At 41.0% G+C, this 15,481-nt stretch overlaps 1 protein-coding gene across 6 annotated transcripts in view; it reads left to right on the top strand.

The window, feature by feature from the left end:
- Positions 1-10,047, top strand: part of sema5a (sema domain, seven thrombospondin repeats (type 1 and type 1-like), transmembrane domain (TM) and short cytoplasmic domain, (semaphorin) 5A) — a 136,732-nt gene extending 126,685 nt beyond the window's left edge. For 5 of the 6 annotated variants that reach the window (XM_086020966.1, XM_086020968.1, XM_086020967.1 and 2 more), the window contains 5 exons: positions 92-262; positions 434-589; positions 1,453-1,497; positions 3,293-3,504; positions 8,994-10,047. In XM_086020966.1, the coding sequence (XP_085877092.1) occupies positions 92-262; positions 434-589; positions 1,453-1,497; positions 3,293-3,504; positions 8,994-9,113 (704 nt within the window). In that variant the 3' untranslated portion in view covers positions 9,114-10,047. Of the gene's footprint in view, positions 1-91; positions 263-433; positions 590-1,452; positions 1,498-3,292; positions 3,505-5,332; positions 5,700-8,993 lie in introns of all 6 variants that reach the window. The other variant, XR_015084291.1, reaches the window with a different exon arrangement.
- Positions 10,048-15,481: the final 5,434 nt, after the last annotated feature.

The raw sequence follows: 15,481 nt of genomic DNA, 5'->3' as shown, positions 1-15,481 counted from the left end.
TGCAATTCCAATCTCTTTCCCTATAGTGTAAGAAAAATTGGCTGCATAATAGAGTGAAAGGATCTCCTATTTGTTCCTCTGCTACCTTTAGTGGATGGAAGCTGGTCCTGCTGGTCCTCATGGTCCAAGTGCTCTGTGACATGTGGAGGCGGACATTACATGAGAACTCGAACTTGCAGTAACCCCCCGCCTGCTTACGGAGGGGACATCTGCCTTGGCCTGCACACTGAGGAGGCACTATGCAACACTCAAGCCTGTCCAGGTACACCCAAACACACGTACACAAACACACATCTCTCACAGGTTCCATTGCTTATTCTTTTCAGTCACTCTAGGCCCTGTGGAGGTCAGTCACGCATGACTAATAGATAACCAAGGACCCACACAAACAGTGCTACACAGCTGTGAGATTTACCGTCATTTTTGTTTACAGAGAGCTGGTCCAGCTGGTCTCAGTGGTCCCAGTGCGACTCCAGAGGAGCCCAGTTGCGTGTTCGTCATTGTGATGTCCTGTTTCCTACTGGAAATCAGTGCTCAGGAAACAGCAGTGAGAGCAGGCCGTGCTCTCCTGAGTCCAACCTTATACCAGGTACTATTCACACAGACGCACATTCATAGACAAATGCATAGAGAGGATCCATGTGGCGTACATAGGCCCACAGCAGTCATCTAAATAATGTAATCAGAACATACATTATTTATCTCACTCTGGGCATTGTATGATGTAAAAGGTGAGATTTCGCTCTGAGATCACTCGAGGCGGGCAAATTCTCTAGTAGTCTCTAAAAAGTAGAAGAAATGCCACCTTTGTCAAAGCCAAATGTCCACGCAGTGTTTTTCCTGAGACAGTAATATTGCTATCTGCTGTGATAGCCATATTGCTACTGGCAGAAAGTAGCATGAAACACGCACGTACGTTGGTTTCTTTCACAGCCGGATCATTAAAACGAGATTAAAAATACAGTATTAGTCATAAACAACTACAGCAATTTTAATGCTTAAGTCTAAAGCTTCATACTATTCATGAGCCCCATGCTAACTAGCACTTCCATTAATCGCAAAAGTAAACAATTAGCTGAATCAAAGGTTTTAAAGCATTCTGTATTAATTAGCAAGGACATAATACTTAGCAAAAGTCTTCCAGAATTACCCATTTTCGTTCATCATAAATCGCCTTTAATGGGAAGGCTTGTCAATTAGGGGGCATTAGAAATGTTTTGTACTTCATTTTCTCTAATGAGGACGTCTACTTTTCATAAAACACTCCAGGTGCCGCCACGGCCATGATTGTAGCTTGCAGAGTTTCTTCGGTAATCTTTATCATATTGAAAGCAGCTTTCATCTCAGCATTCGCCAACGGAGGTGTGATTTGTCACGCGAGCAGGGGTGTGTTTGTGCCAGTTCCAGGCCTAATTCTGATACCTTTTGCTATTTTTTTCCCCGTTTTATCAGAAGTCTCCATTGCACGCTCCAGTCAGGAGGAGAGACGCTGTGGAGGTAATAAATGTGTGAGTGTAGTTGAAGGTGTGTGAGAGAGAGAGAGAGAGAAGCCTACATATGCAGTATTAGGTTGCAATTCTGGTAAAATGAATATAAATCCCACTGTAAAAAAAAAAAAAAAAAGAAAAAAAATGAAGGAAAATGCTGATCTGATAATATCTCACTGCAGTAGTCGTAATTACATGCTATACCACACACACACACACACACACATATGTCCTCCAGTAATGTACTGCAGTAGCACTTAAAATTCAGGTGCAGAAATCCTGAGTAAAACGTACCATAGCTACACAGTTACAGTTTGAAGGGATCAATAAAATCTCTTTTAACCATGTTTACTTCTGCAACAGCTGCAGGAATGCAGATGAAAGTGCTCGGAGTTCATAAGATGTGCACAAACACGCTGTGTGTGTCGGTACACAACTGGCAGCTGGCAGTCACGAAATGATAGTTCACAACAAAATTGTTGCTGTCACCGATGTCATATGTATTAAAAAAAAAAAAAAAAAGCTCTTGACAGTCACTGACATGATTTGCTACTTTTTTCAAATCTATGCAATATTGCATATCGTCGCTGTCCTGTGAAAAACACTTACCTCCCATTTTGGAAACTTTTTTAACTTTCACTTTAGTGCGATTTCTGTAACGCGTAAACATGATTCAGGTAAAAATAAGAAAATGAAAAAAAAAATGGAGCTAAGTGTTTTTCACATGACAGTGACGATATGTATCTAATGATGGTAATGGCCTCCAACCAGGAGATGCGTACTACTTAAAGGATGCTGGATATTTATATTTAGTGATAAATGTCTTCTAAGTGGCATTCAATCACGCACGAGTTGAAGAAAGTATAGCTCTATCCATCTATTAGTTATCCAGCTAAACCCCGATACACTTGGTAACATTTGTGTGTTTGTGTCTAACATAAACGTTTGTTGCCAAATGTTACTTTTCCTGATGGTCTGATGCAGGGCAATTTTACACCTCCAAAGTACAACCTCAATAATTTGATGTGTTCTTATGGTCGGGAAATTTCATCAATGGAAACAAGGCAGGTATTGGTAGTAAAGTGGTTCACAAAGATGACTTTTATGCGCGTGGCATTTACTACAAATGACAACAGTGTTCATCGCTGTCTGTCAGGGACGAATAACGAGCAGCGATGAACAGGCCCTTGATCCCAATTTTTGCTTGAAATGATCGTCAAATGAAAAAAAATCTTCACAGTTTAGCATCTCCCATTCATCTACGTTGGGCGAATTCTGTAGTTGGAGTCAAAATACAAGCCCTGGAATAGCGGCTTCAAACCAAACGGGGACTTTTTTTACTCTGACTCGCTGTGTCTCAGTCGAGCAATTCATCTGCAGACACGTCAATATTTTGAAGCAGATGTAATTACTCCTCTACTCTATAAGATTTTTTTTATAGATCACAGTGACCAGCAGTTTCTCAATACGCCCGCTGGTTGCTATGGAAACCCGGCGCCGCTGTCCCATCACAACGTGCATAAGATTAAGTGGAGCTGTCAAATTGATGGGGCACGCCATAGATAAAATAATAATAACTCGTAACTATTTTTAGATTAATACCTTAAAATTGCATCATGGGAATGAAATGGCTGTCGTACCCTCGCCCCTTGGTCGACGCCAACCACGATAGGAAATGGATGGAAGGATTCCAAGAAGGCTTTCCCATTACCGAAATTCTTGGGCCCTACTAAGGCCATTATAGCCGTGTGATTTGCAGCTTCGGCTACCAACTCCCCCCTTCTCTCTTCTTCACCACCATTCAGACTTCAACCTCTTCCATATGATCGCCGTGGGGCTCAGCAGCTCCATTCTGGGATGTCTGGTCACCCTGCTGGTGTATTCGTACTGCCAGCACTACCAGCAGCAGTCGCACGACGCCACCGTCATCCACCCCATCTCCGCCGCGCCGCTCAACACCAGCATCACCAACCACATCAACAAACTGGACAAATACGACACCGTGGAGGCCATTAAGGTCTGCACTCGATATTTTCCCTTCCGTTTAACTGTGATGAAGTACACTTCCTGCCGCATGACTCCGATTGTCACACTAGCACCTGTAGGGTGCTGACACCCTCTAGCCTTGTAACAGATTGACAAGTGTTGCGTGCATTTCTTTTCATGTGCTCCTCTGGCGTCTCACTGTGTCACTTTGTTCTATGTCGGCGTCAAAGTTCTGCTTTCTCATAATATATTCATGCGCCTCAGGGCCGTCAGGGAACACTCACACTGTGTCTTGGAGATCTCCCCTTTTGTTGACAACTTTTGAGTAATGTCACCGGGTGGTACTACTTCATTCTTCAACCCATCCAGAGCATTATTGTGGGATTTCGCCTCGGCTCGGCATGCGTTTATAAACCACGTTTTCACCAAGCAGGTAAATTAATTTCGCCTTGTTATTGTAGTATACAGCAATGGAGGAAATCGACATAATATTTTTCTTGGAGAACAGAAGTGACTGTTATTTTTCAACCTCATGGGAGAATGAAACTCCACCCATTGGGTACATGTACTCCAATGGGAGGGAGCCTCGTCATGTCGAGTCACGATAGGGGTACAATTTCTACTACCTGGTTTGTATGAGTTCAATGAGTGCCAAGCAGAAACCACTGCTTGACTCTTTAGTCGAGCGTATTCGTCCTGGCCGTGTCATTCGAGCAGACGCGCTAAAAGTAGCTAACCTTGTTGCGCTCTGAAAACTCCACAGTCTCCACTTTGAAACGGCAGTTTGTTCCTGTCCTGTTGTCAGTCTTGCCTTGTATAACATTTGTTGATGTTTCTATTTTGAAATATTGCCAAGTACAACTGAGATAGAGCATGTGGAAAAAGTGCTGCCATACTCATTTTGAAGGCCAAAAAAAAAGTTGTACCATACTGCGCTTACTGCTTGGTGGAAACAGGGCAAATACACTTCATGGTCAGGCAGACAGTAATTAAATTAGCGCTCAGGTCGCTTCATTTTTAGTGGAAGTATCGCTTATAACAAAGTGTTGCAAGCCCCTTTGCAGTTATGTTTACAGAAATGAATAAGAAGGCCCGTCTTATGAGCTCCTTTCCAATGTGCTTGCAGTTGAGGCCTGTATTCTTTATAAGATGCTTTTTGTTTTTGTAACTTACCCACTCATAAGATTCAATTGGGCCGCAATGCAAACCTTCCACAAACTGTTCCCAAAACCTTTGTCCATGTAGTTTAATCACGTATCCCAGCCTTTATCCTTCTCTATAATCTGTTACCTTGCTGCATTTTGGATCCGCAGTGATGCCCTGGAAAAATTGGAAATTATTACGTAAGAAGCATTTTAGAAACTAAAAAAGTGAATATTGTTTGGCAGAACATATCCTTTGGCTCAGCACAAACCTCTTTGAGTGTAATTTCATCAAGGCATGAAGGTGTCAGGAGCATTCATCTGTCATGCAATTAGAGTCGGGAGCATAATTCGCTCTGTTCATTTGCAGTCGGAGGCGGATATTAATACAGGCAGTCCACATCATATTCCAAAAATAAAGGAAAAAAAAAATGAACAGAATGAACATTATTTTTCCTCAGGCGTGTCGTGCCTGTCTTTCTAAATGGATTCAATTATTAAATATACAAAGACAGAATAAGCCTCCTTTTGTAAGACTGATGAGTCCCTAATGTTGTATTTTACAATCAGAGCTCACATTTGGTTATTAGTCCTCAAAGCACCAACATCATCCTGAGCAAAAGCAGGCACCGCATTCTGGTCTTACTTGGTCACATGGTGTCCAGTAAATAATAATGAAGCAAAGGGTTTGGTGTTGTTTCCTTCCTCTGCTTGCAGCCAGACGTTTCGGTTCTCTTGCCCTTGGACGAGCCCGCCATGCACCAGCCTGTCTCTGCTAACATGGGCGTGTCTATGCGGGGCCTGGAGATATTCTACTAACCACTGACCTCGCTACAACATCCCACCTGTCGACCCCCTCCCTCCCCCCCACTTTCCCCCGGGCCCTCCCCAACAAATTCTCCGACCAAAACCGAAACTTCCTCTTCCACCCCCACCGTGTCCTTTGCACTTCTCGTGGCACTTCCTGTGCGTGACAGGTTGGAGTACAGCCTCTAGTTCATCTTCCCCATGCTCAGACCCCTCCCCACCCTTCTCCCGAGCATCATGAAGGACTCGCGTTCCCTTCCTCTCCCCTGCACAGCTTGTGAGATTATACTTCTCTTTGCGATTGCCTCTGTTTGCATGTTTGTCTCTCTTGTTGTGTCATATTTTGTGTTTCATTTGATGTATCGTTGCATTTTCAAATGCTCCTCTGTTCATCACTAATGCCAGTATAGCTTGAAGCTACAGCTTTAATCTTAGCTCATTCGGTGCCAAAAACGTTTTTGTATGGCTTTTCACAGTCCAGCCATTCAACCCCAGGGATTTATTTATATATTTCTTTTATTTTATTTAAACGAAAAGTTTAAAAGAGGGTCTGAAAGTGTCCGGCACCGATAACTAATTTGAAGAAATTAAGTCTATGTGTGTGTGGGCTATAATAAGAGAGTAAGAAAACATTTGACTTCGATTGAAAATGAATTTACAGTCGATGTATAAAAAAGGAGACCAAAAGAAAGGATTTCCATGTAAGACATGTCTAACTTAAATGAATAAAAAAAAAATAAGTCAAGGGGGAATATAAAAAAATAAATTACTGAGATGATGTGGTTTCACAAGTGTGAACACCTTCTTATACTTGGGATGTGTTCAGAATTAACGAATCACGTTCAAACTCATGTTAACAGGAGTCAGCGCACACCTGCCACCATTTAAACTGCCCCTAATTAGCCCCAGATCAATTTCAGATGTGGCTTATTTGTGTTTTGGCTTTGCTTTCGCAGAAGCCTGAAGATTTTCTGCTTCACTTACTGCTCTTCTGAACTGTTCATGGTGCTCTTTTGGTGATGAATTTGTTTTGTTTGCAATACCGTTTGCCAGTATGACCAAAAAGTTCAGCCGTGGTCAACCTTCAGGCTTTTGCTGGAAAGCAAAAAACAAAACAAAAACACAGGAAATGGTGGTTTCATTTTTTAGGAGAGCTGTGTAGACTTTTTATCATCTGTATTTGCTAAATGTACAAACTTTCAATCTATGGCCACAAAAAGGAAATAGCCCATTGTGTTGCTCGTTCTATTGAGCTATTTCAATTGTCCTTGTTGTATCGCTTCATTGCAAACTACTCTTGCCCTATGTTAATTGATCCAGTTTGACATTATTTCCTCAAATAATGCATTTTAGTCCTACTTTTTTGCAGCAGTACAATGCGATAATGTTCAGTCTGCATTCAAACGGTACATTTAGGATCGCAATAGCATCATTTACACGGTACATTTTCCACCACATTACTGCGAATGCTTAATTCTTGGGAATCAGACAATCATTCAGTCGGCGCTTTCTAGGTGGGAAAATGCTCATTAGCACTCGAGCACAGCTGTGAAGGAGCCATCAAGGGGCCTCTTTTGCAGGGATGCAGTAGAAGTGTCCCTGGGGGCCAACAACGTGTTGATTACGTTCCTTTGTGTACAAATCACATAACGGGACTGAAGCCAAATAAATAAGCTTTTTTTTTCGCACTGTGCCCTCGTTCCCTATCAATGTCGGTCTGTCGGCGGTATATGCAGCATCATCGAGGGTTCAATTACGCAGCCCCTCAGCACATAGTCCACCACAAACAAAACACAACCAACTCCTCAAATTGCTGATGTTGTACGAAGCTCCAAAGCTGATTCCATATTTACAAAGGTCACAAAGAGGACAGCCCCATGACTGTCCTGACTGTTAAAATTCATTTATTCTTATAAAATTACCAGAAGGGGTTAGAAATGGCTGATGCTGGTTGTTAGAGATGACAGAGACCAATGCACAGTAAACAGTCCAACCACAACAACACGTTGTTTTTTTTTAAAATGGATGTTTCATTTCATGCCTTTCAGTTGCTTGACTTCATTTTTTTAGGGCCACACTGAAAAGAATAAAAACAAAAAGTTGAGGATCATGTAATAACATCATGCGGTTAAAGTTATACTTTTTCAAAAAAATGCAATTAAAATCACAACAAAGACAGTTTGACAAAAGGTCACAGTATTACCAGAAAACACAATTTTACAAGATCATTTAAATAATGAAGAGAACAAAATTCAAGAGGGACCTTTGACAATCACAGTAATTTATGATGAAGTCACGAATACAGTATTTTCTGGACTATAAGCTGCACCTTTATAGCCACACATTTAAAAAAAAAAAAAAAATGAAAAAACGATATATATAAGTCGCACCGGGTTATAAGCCGCACCCATCTATGTAGAAAAATTTACTGCATTTACAGAATGGTTTTGAACTGTAAATATACATGTATATACCTGAACAGATTCTTTCCTAATTGTGCCTTTTAACATGGCAGCAACTTTGCTGATTAAAATAGAACAGTACCAAGAGAAAATAATCAGTACTTATCTTCATTTCACTTTTCGCTGCCGCCTTCAACGTCCCACCATAGATTAATTGACACTAAAATTTCGTGCAGCAGCGTGATTTCATTCCTTGATAGCAAGATCGATGGCCTTCAACTTAAAACTTGCATCATACGAGCTTCTTTGTGTGGGTTGCATGATGAAGGGGCGAGGATTTGAAAATAATTAACTGTAATTTGTCGGCCGTAAAGAAAAAGCATATTCTTTGTTGCATTGATTTTTTTTTTTTTTCTAATTACGGTTAGAGCGCCACTAGCGGAAGAAAAATCCACTGAATAGCCGCACCTTTATATAAACCGTATGGTTCAAAATTTATGAAAAAAGTAGCGTCTTATAGTCCGGAAAATATGGTAGATTAAACTTTAGATATGACAAGTAGTTTTATGAGAAATGTTTTTTTTACCATTGTAAAAAGTCCTATTACAAGAAAGAAAATGAAATCATACAATGACAATAAAAAATATGGTTTTATGAGGAAAAAAAGAAAGGAAAAGGAAAAAGCTCATGAAAAAGACGCAAGTTGACATTTCTACAACAAATACATTTTTAGAGGAATCGAGTTGTATTACAAGAGAAGAGTCATAATCCAAAACCTGTAAATTGATGGTAAGTTAATGAAAAAAGATTTTGTTCAAATGTAATTGTTTTCAGTTGAAATTGTAATATTACAGAAATAAATTGTAATATATGAACACAAAAGTAAGACAAGACAGGATAACATGAGAAAAGTTTTGATAGTATACATCCGAGAAAAGTTCTAATTCCATAATTCTATCCTAATAATCCTACTAATTATAGAAAAAAAGTGACATTTTTTCAATCTTTTATACAATGCTAAAGGTTGTTTTGTTTGGTTTTGGTCACTATTTTGGTCTTTTCAGTGCAGCCCCTGACACGCCTTCCCATTTCTGAGCTGAATAGTTATTTAATCATGAAAAGGACAGCGAGAGCACACTGACTGGTCCCTTTCTTGTTTCCTCGCGCAGGCCTTCAACAAAAACAATCTGATTCTGGAGGAACGGCAAAAGTACTTCAACCCACAGCTCACCGGGAAGACCTACACCAACGCATACTTCACTGACCTCAACACCTACGACGACTATTAAACAAGAAGATGCCAAATTCCTGCCCTCTCATCCTGACTGAATTATTTTGTGTTCCGTATATAATTGAGATTCGTGAAACCACGCGTCGGGCAGCTCCGTCCGCTCTGAGACTCTGGCAGCGAAAACGTGAACACGTCGCCAAGCCAACAGAGGGAGCGGCCCACTCTCTCAGGTGCCTTGCGGTACGCTCGGAAAGCTCAGTTCCCTTTCCGGGAAATGGACGACTGGGTCTCCCACTGACCAACAACTCGACAAACACGAAAGGGGAATCGATTTGAACTTTCCTGTGACTCTACGTGGAAAGTGCTGCATTTATAGTGAGGCACACAAAATCGGCTTTGCATGACACATCTGACGTCTCAGTTTGCATGACAGCATTCCATTTGTTTTTGTTTTTTTCACGTTTCGTTCCAAGATGACTCGCAAGAATCAGGATGTAGATATTTGTAGTCAAGTTTTTTTTCTGTTAAAGACTCATGCAACAAGTGATTGAATCAATTGCGTACAATTTTGTTTTGCAATGTTTTTGTTTTTTTTTTACATTTGTCTCAAGTGTTAAAAGAAGAATTTCTTAGTGTATTCTGAAAAGTAACTGGCAGTATTCACATAAGCCTGCACCAATTCAGTCACAATACTTTTTGTATTTTTTGTAAGAAAAAAAAATGTAAAAGATAACAGTGTTTGCTTTTTTTTGTCTTTGTATTTGTGGGAGCAGGATGTTGATGGTATTTACTGTACAGATGCAGTGTAGCAAACTATCCTTGCCAACTGGAGAGCTACCCGTGTACTGCAAGATAAAGTTCAGTCATCAAGAAGAGACATTTTTGTTCATAACCAAATATTAGGTTATACAGTGATTCAGTTGCAACTAACTCTTTTTTTTTTACGTCTGCTTGTGTTGCTGTGCATAAATTAAAAGCTGCTTCAGACACTATACGTGTTAAGAGTGTTGAGTCTTTACACATTCAGATCATCTCCTTGGACACTTGCTTCATTTGGTACACACGCCAAGTTTAATGCAGTGTTAACTAAACGTAGGGCTAATGCACCCCTTTTACACTAGAAGTAGAATTTTGACACTAAAGGTTAGTAATAGACTAGGGCATGTTTTGACATGCAAATTCAGGTTACATCACCGTAAACCATAATTGTTCTACCTAGTGCGGAGGGATGCAAAAATGTTGGCTGCTAATAAAACCATCCAAAATTGTAACAATATATAAGTCGTGTTGAAGATAAAAAGGTAACTAAAATATTAGAGAGACTTGTCAGTATGATGCGGTACATTTTTATCCCACAGTATACTACAACCACATTGAAAGTGGAATACATGTATGCGACAGTGTCGATCAAAACAGGCTTTAATATCTTCTACTTTATAGAGCTACATCTCAGTAGATTACACCACCATGGGAAACATAATTTATTTCCGTAATTCAATTGAAGAGGTGGACCTCATTATTATGGCAGCACCGTGGTGAGTGGTTCGTACATCTTAATTGAGATGCGCCTCTGTTAGTACTATTTTTGCAGTAATATTCGGGAAAATGCACTGTGCAAAATCCAATCAGTGTAATAACAGCAGCAACGCACCCAAAACTTGCACAATAACATTTTTCCCAGGAAGTCTTGTGCCCGGCACTGCAGCGGCGAATCATTTAGTAGTGGAAGGATACCCCGAAGGATATAAATGCCATGAGGCAGCAGGAAGAAAGAGACCGAGGGAAAACGGGAAGGGGGGGGATCTTGTGAGGTTGAAACCCTAATGCGTATGATGGTGCGTAATACCACACACTGTGATGTTTTCCATCAACCTTCAACCTGACGTCCCATCTATGCGCAGAGGGTAATGGACGGGGTGTCATTAATCACACTGGTGGTGGTAGTGGGGGGGGGGCATAGGTCTGATCCAGCCCGATGTACAACCCATCTCCGTCTGGCTCCACAGAATCAATCTCTTCTTTTACCTTGACTTCATTGTGGTTGCCTGAGAAAGCAATACAAGCGCTAGTCAGTGTGTGTTGGAGCTTTTCTATTAGTGTTACTTCGCTAAATGACATTTTCCACTGTTACCGCTGCACTGTCACTTTGACGAATCATTGATTGTAAAGTGTATTTTCACAACATTCACTCACACTATGATCAGGAATGGCTGTGTCCTTTGGGGATTTTTCGACATATTAGCAAACAGGAGGTACGTTTCGGACGAGTAAAGATCACCATTGAAGGTCAGTCGGGAAGATGTCATAGCGCTTGAATGTTTATCGGCATGTATCTTTATAGCGGAAGTCGAGTCAAAATCCACCCATTTTTATCACTCACATATATAGTGGACTCACAATTGTCCCCTTGTGGCTAAAACCAGAGGGTAGCCATCTTCTGTTTGTTTTTTTGCTGAAACCACTGTTACCATTGCTTGGATTTATGCTAGCATTCCTGTATGGAGTAATGAGAGCTTCTCAAAGAACAAACTTCACGGTTTGCATTGCCCATTCAGAGTTTATTATCTCATGAATCGTGACTTTGAGATGTTAATTTTACATTTTGAAAAGATTTTTTTTTCCTGATCGGCTTTCATTTCATTGTAAATGTTTCTGACAACATGATGCAGGCAAATCTTTGAGGAGCACTCAAAGATATCAAAAGAGAACATTTATCATCTCATTCTTAGAGATGAAATGTGTACGTAGCACAACCGGACAACCGTATGCCACTCACTGTGGCATATTTGTCGTGGAGAAAGAAAATAATGTGAAAAGGAAGAGGAGAAAGATATACTCAAGTAAATCCAAGTTAGGCGCGCTTAGCATGTGGCAGCGCAAGATGCCAACTGGTGGCTTCACTTCTCGCAACACCGAGCAGGCGGCATTGTGAGTCCATATATATTTCCGTGGTTTTTATCTTTCACACTGGGCGGCCATTTTGCCTTGTACGTTGGCAACCGAAAATGATATCACAGTGCCTGACGTACGGATTGAGCAATAACCTGGACTGCCAGTCGGCTCTCGCGGCCGAAGTCAGATGGCAGCCATCTTGCGTTGCCTCTGTTACTGGCAACTTGTGTTATTTTTGTCACTTGAAAACACTTATCAGAGCACTTTATTTAATGCCAGCACTACATTATAGGAGAAAATGTATCGTTTCATTCTTACAGATGAAATGTGTATATAGAGCTTCTCCCAGACTTATTGGTACAACCATACACCACGCATTGTGTCGTTTTCACCGTAGAGAGAAAAAATAATGTGAAAGGTAGCTGCCATTACATGATAATACATCACAGCTTTAGACCTGTCTTTCAGATGCACGCACACATTGATTCCTGCCTTACTCCTTTTTTTTTTCCACAGTTCCAATATATTCAAGAATCAAACATTTCCATGCACGCGTTATTATTCTTGTCACATGGAGAGTAGCTTGTGAGTGCTTTGACTTACAGCATTGTTTACCTGGCATGCCTCCAAAGATAGCCTGCTTGTGTCGGCGGGGTGTTTGTGCTTTGAGCAGTGAAATGAATAATACGGCACATATTGTGGTGGGGGGGGGGATTTGTTTTTTTGGAGGCCTGGCATATTGTCAAACATATGGCTAGTGGGCTAAAGCAGGTCTGCTAAGGAATTCAATCTGACATATTGAAAGTGGAAAAATACTGTACCGACCTGGCACTTACTGCAACACTTACTTGCAGATGCAGGGTTCAAACTGATGGTGATGTGACCATCTTTTTCAAAACGTCCTCCTTTTGTAGTGCTTGGAACCCACAGTATAGCATAAAACCTGCGTTCACTGCATCAATGCAAATATTAGCCCACAAAACGTCAGTATAATGTTTGAGAGCTTATGCTCAATTTCAGAGTCTCCTTTTGATTGGCATTCACGTCGTGTGATTTGAATGTGAAATAGATTCATCGACAGGCCTCTTCAAACAGGAGAGATGAGTCAGTGCAAAACAATTTTGTTCATGTGCTGTTCAGGAGGTAAGTTAATTGGCAGCGTGCACGCAGAGGGGCTGAGGGAGGCAAACAAGATGAGTTAGTGAGACTGTTCCTGTCAGTTGGTAGCAGAGCATTAACGTCAGACGTAAACACATATTTGTACTCTTATTTTTATGGATGGATGTGTTTTAGGCTGGTCTTTGTGGCATGACCAAATAGTAACTATAAGTATACGCAATCTATTCTTTGCCGTCACTCAGAGTCATTTGTTTCTCCGGACAAATGTGGCGATTTGTTGGTTTGGAAACAGCTGATATTAAGGCTTGGATGAGACAATTTATCTGTAGGAGGGTCCATAATTTATCCGGTGGAATTGTCTTAGTGTGAATGAGACGGGACAAGTGATGGATGCAGCTGCTGATTAAACAAGGCAAAGTCATGTACTTATCATGTGTCAAGTACCTTCCATAATTATGTCAGATACCATTTAAAAGCAAGAGGGTTCTTTATTTGACAAGTTTGGCGCTGGATCAAAACCTCTGACTTTTATACAAAACTAAGTGGTTCAGTCATCTACAGTACTTCATATAGAAAAGGGAATAAACATTAGCGCAAACACCGGCTGCTGGGAAGCACAAGATTATGGTGGTGAGCATGTCTGCCTCACAGTTTTGAAGTTCAGAGTTGGTGGAGTTTCCATATTAGTCTTATTGTTGTAACGTTGGCAAAAGTGTCTTGGTTGTCCTGCCCAAAATCTCCCAACTGCCCTTGCTTCGTCCCGCCATCCAGGAGGGCAAACTGGGACTGATATATGCGGGTCGATAGGAAGTTGGCACGACACGGCGGATGACCGATAAATGTCACCGTGAGACCTAATGCCGCTTGAGAGATGCCACCTCCGATTCCACCCCGAGACATCTGGAATCCCAGGTGCCGGTCCGGTGTTCCAGGTTTCAGCTGCAGGAAGCCGAAGGAAACACCAGCCAAAGCCCCACTGAATCTTATCAGCCCATCCATAATGCTTTCCCGGCCAATTCACTGCAGTCAAAGCGGCTATTTAGGTGTCAAGCCAAGATGGCGGATATCGGCACGCTCCGAGTCTCCGCCAGGTTCCTCACAAGCCTCGATTCTTCTCATCAGGCCCAGCTGCTCTGGCTCGGCCCTCCCTCGTCGCTAGGGAGAACAGAAACGCTCTGTCAACACGAGGATCACCCACAAAGACCAGTGACAACTCACCAAGGCCTTGTCAGGTGCGTCGGCCTCCTTCAAAGTGTTGCTATGTTCAAGCAACAGAGATGGAATTGGATTAGAGTAATTTATTCATTAAAACCTGATTGTCATCAAAAGTCATTCCAAATCGCAGATCAGTCATCATGAGAAAAATCAAAGTGTTGTTGTATTAAAGATCCAACACAAATCAAACATTATGCGCAGATCTGTAGCAACAATAACGTCATGTTTTAAAATAGATGTAAACAACAGCATGATGTCATTTTCGGTCAACAGAAGTGACAAAATGGCCGCCCCTTGAGATGTCTAAAAATGGGTGGATTTTGCTGCTTAACTCATTCCACAAATGCCATATTAATCAGAATGCCTTGTTTCAACTAGTGGGTCTGTATAGAATATATTCTTGAAAAAAAAAAATGGGGTCGATTTCGATTTTAACTCAAGTTCGGTGTTAAAAATCAAAACAGACATTGAAAAACGACAATTCAAAGAATGGATTGACAAATTTGCATTTTTGTCCCTCCAACCAGTGACCCATGTGATGAAGATTCCAGAGAATTTAGCTCTGAGGAATATTTCCCATTTGAAACTGCATTATGAAACAAAGCATCGAAACTTTGAAGAGACATTTCTTCCAAATTCAGAGGTAAGAACAAGAAAAAAACTATGAAATTGTTATACCAAGCTGCAAGCAGGATTCTTGTGTATCTGAGTTCACACTTTGTGTGGTGTGGATTATTGGTAAGCGCAAAAAGCCATTCTCTGTTGAAGAAATTTAAAAATGTACAATTCAAATGATGGACAAGGTAAACAAAAGAGGAAATTACAGCTCAATTAAGCAATCCCTCATTTTCGTTTCATCCAGTTCGTCAAAATGAAAATTACACTTTACTTAAGTACCAATTAATGCTGTGTTTTGATTACAAGTCTTTTATTTTGAATATTTCACTGTTATCGCAATATTATGAAAATGCGACGTGGGCAAATTCGGAATCAAGTTTAAAATGTGTGAATATCAATATGGTTGTTTATGTATCTCTAGTAGTACTTGCTATGTGATTGATTGGTGACCAGTCCGGAATGTACCCAGCCTCTCACGCAAAAGTCAACCGCATGAGAGAGGCTCCAAGCTTCAACTCTCCTGTGACCCTGATGAGGACAAGATACTGGATGGACGGATGGATGTTTACATGACCATGCAAA

This window comes from Filicampus tigris, chromosome 21, assembly GCF_054856515.1.
Source record: "Filicampus tigris isolate MCC_2025a chromosome 21, RoL_Ftig_1.0, whole genome shotgun sequence".
In the NCBI taxonomy this organism is placed as follows: Eukaryota; Metazoa; Chordata; class Actinopteri; order Syngnathiformes; family Syngnathidae; genus Filicampus; species Filicampus tigris.
The sequence above is the reverse complement of the archived record's forward strand: the minus strand, read 5'-3'. Positions and strand labels throughout refer to the sequence as shown.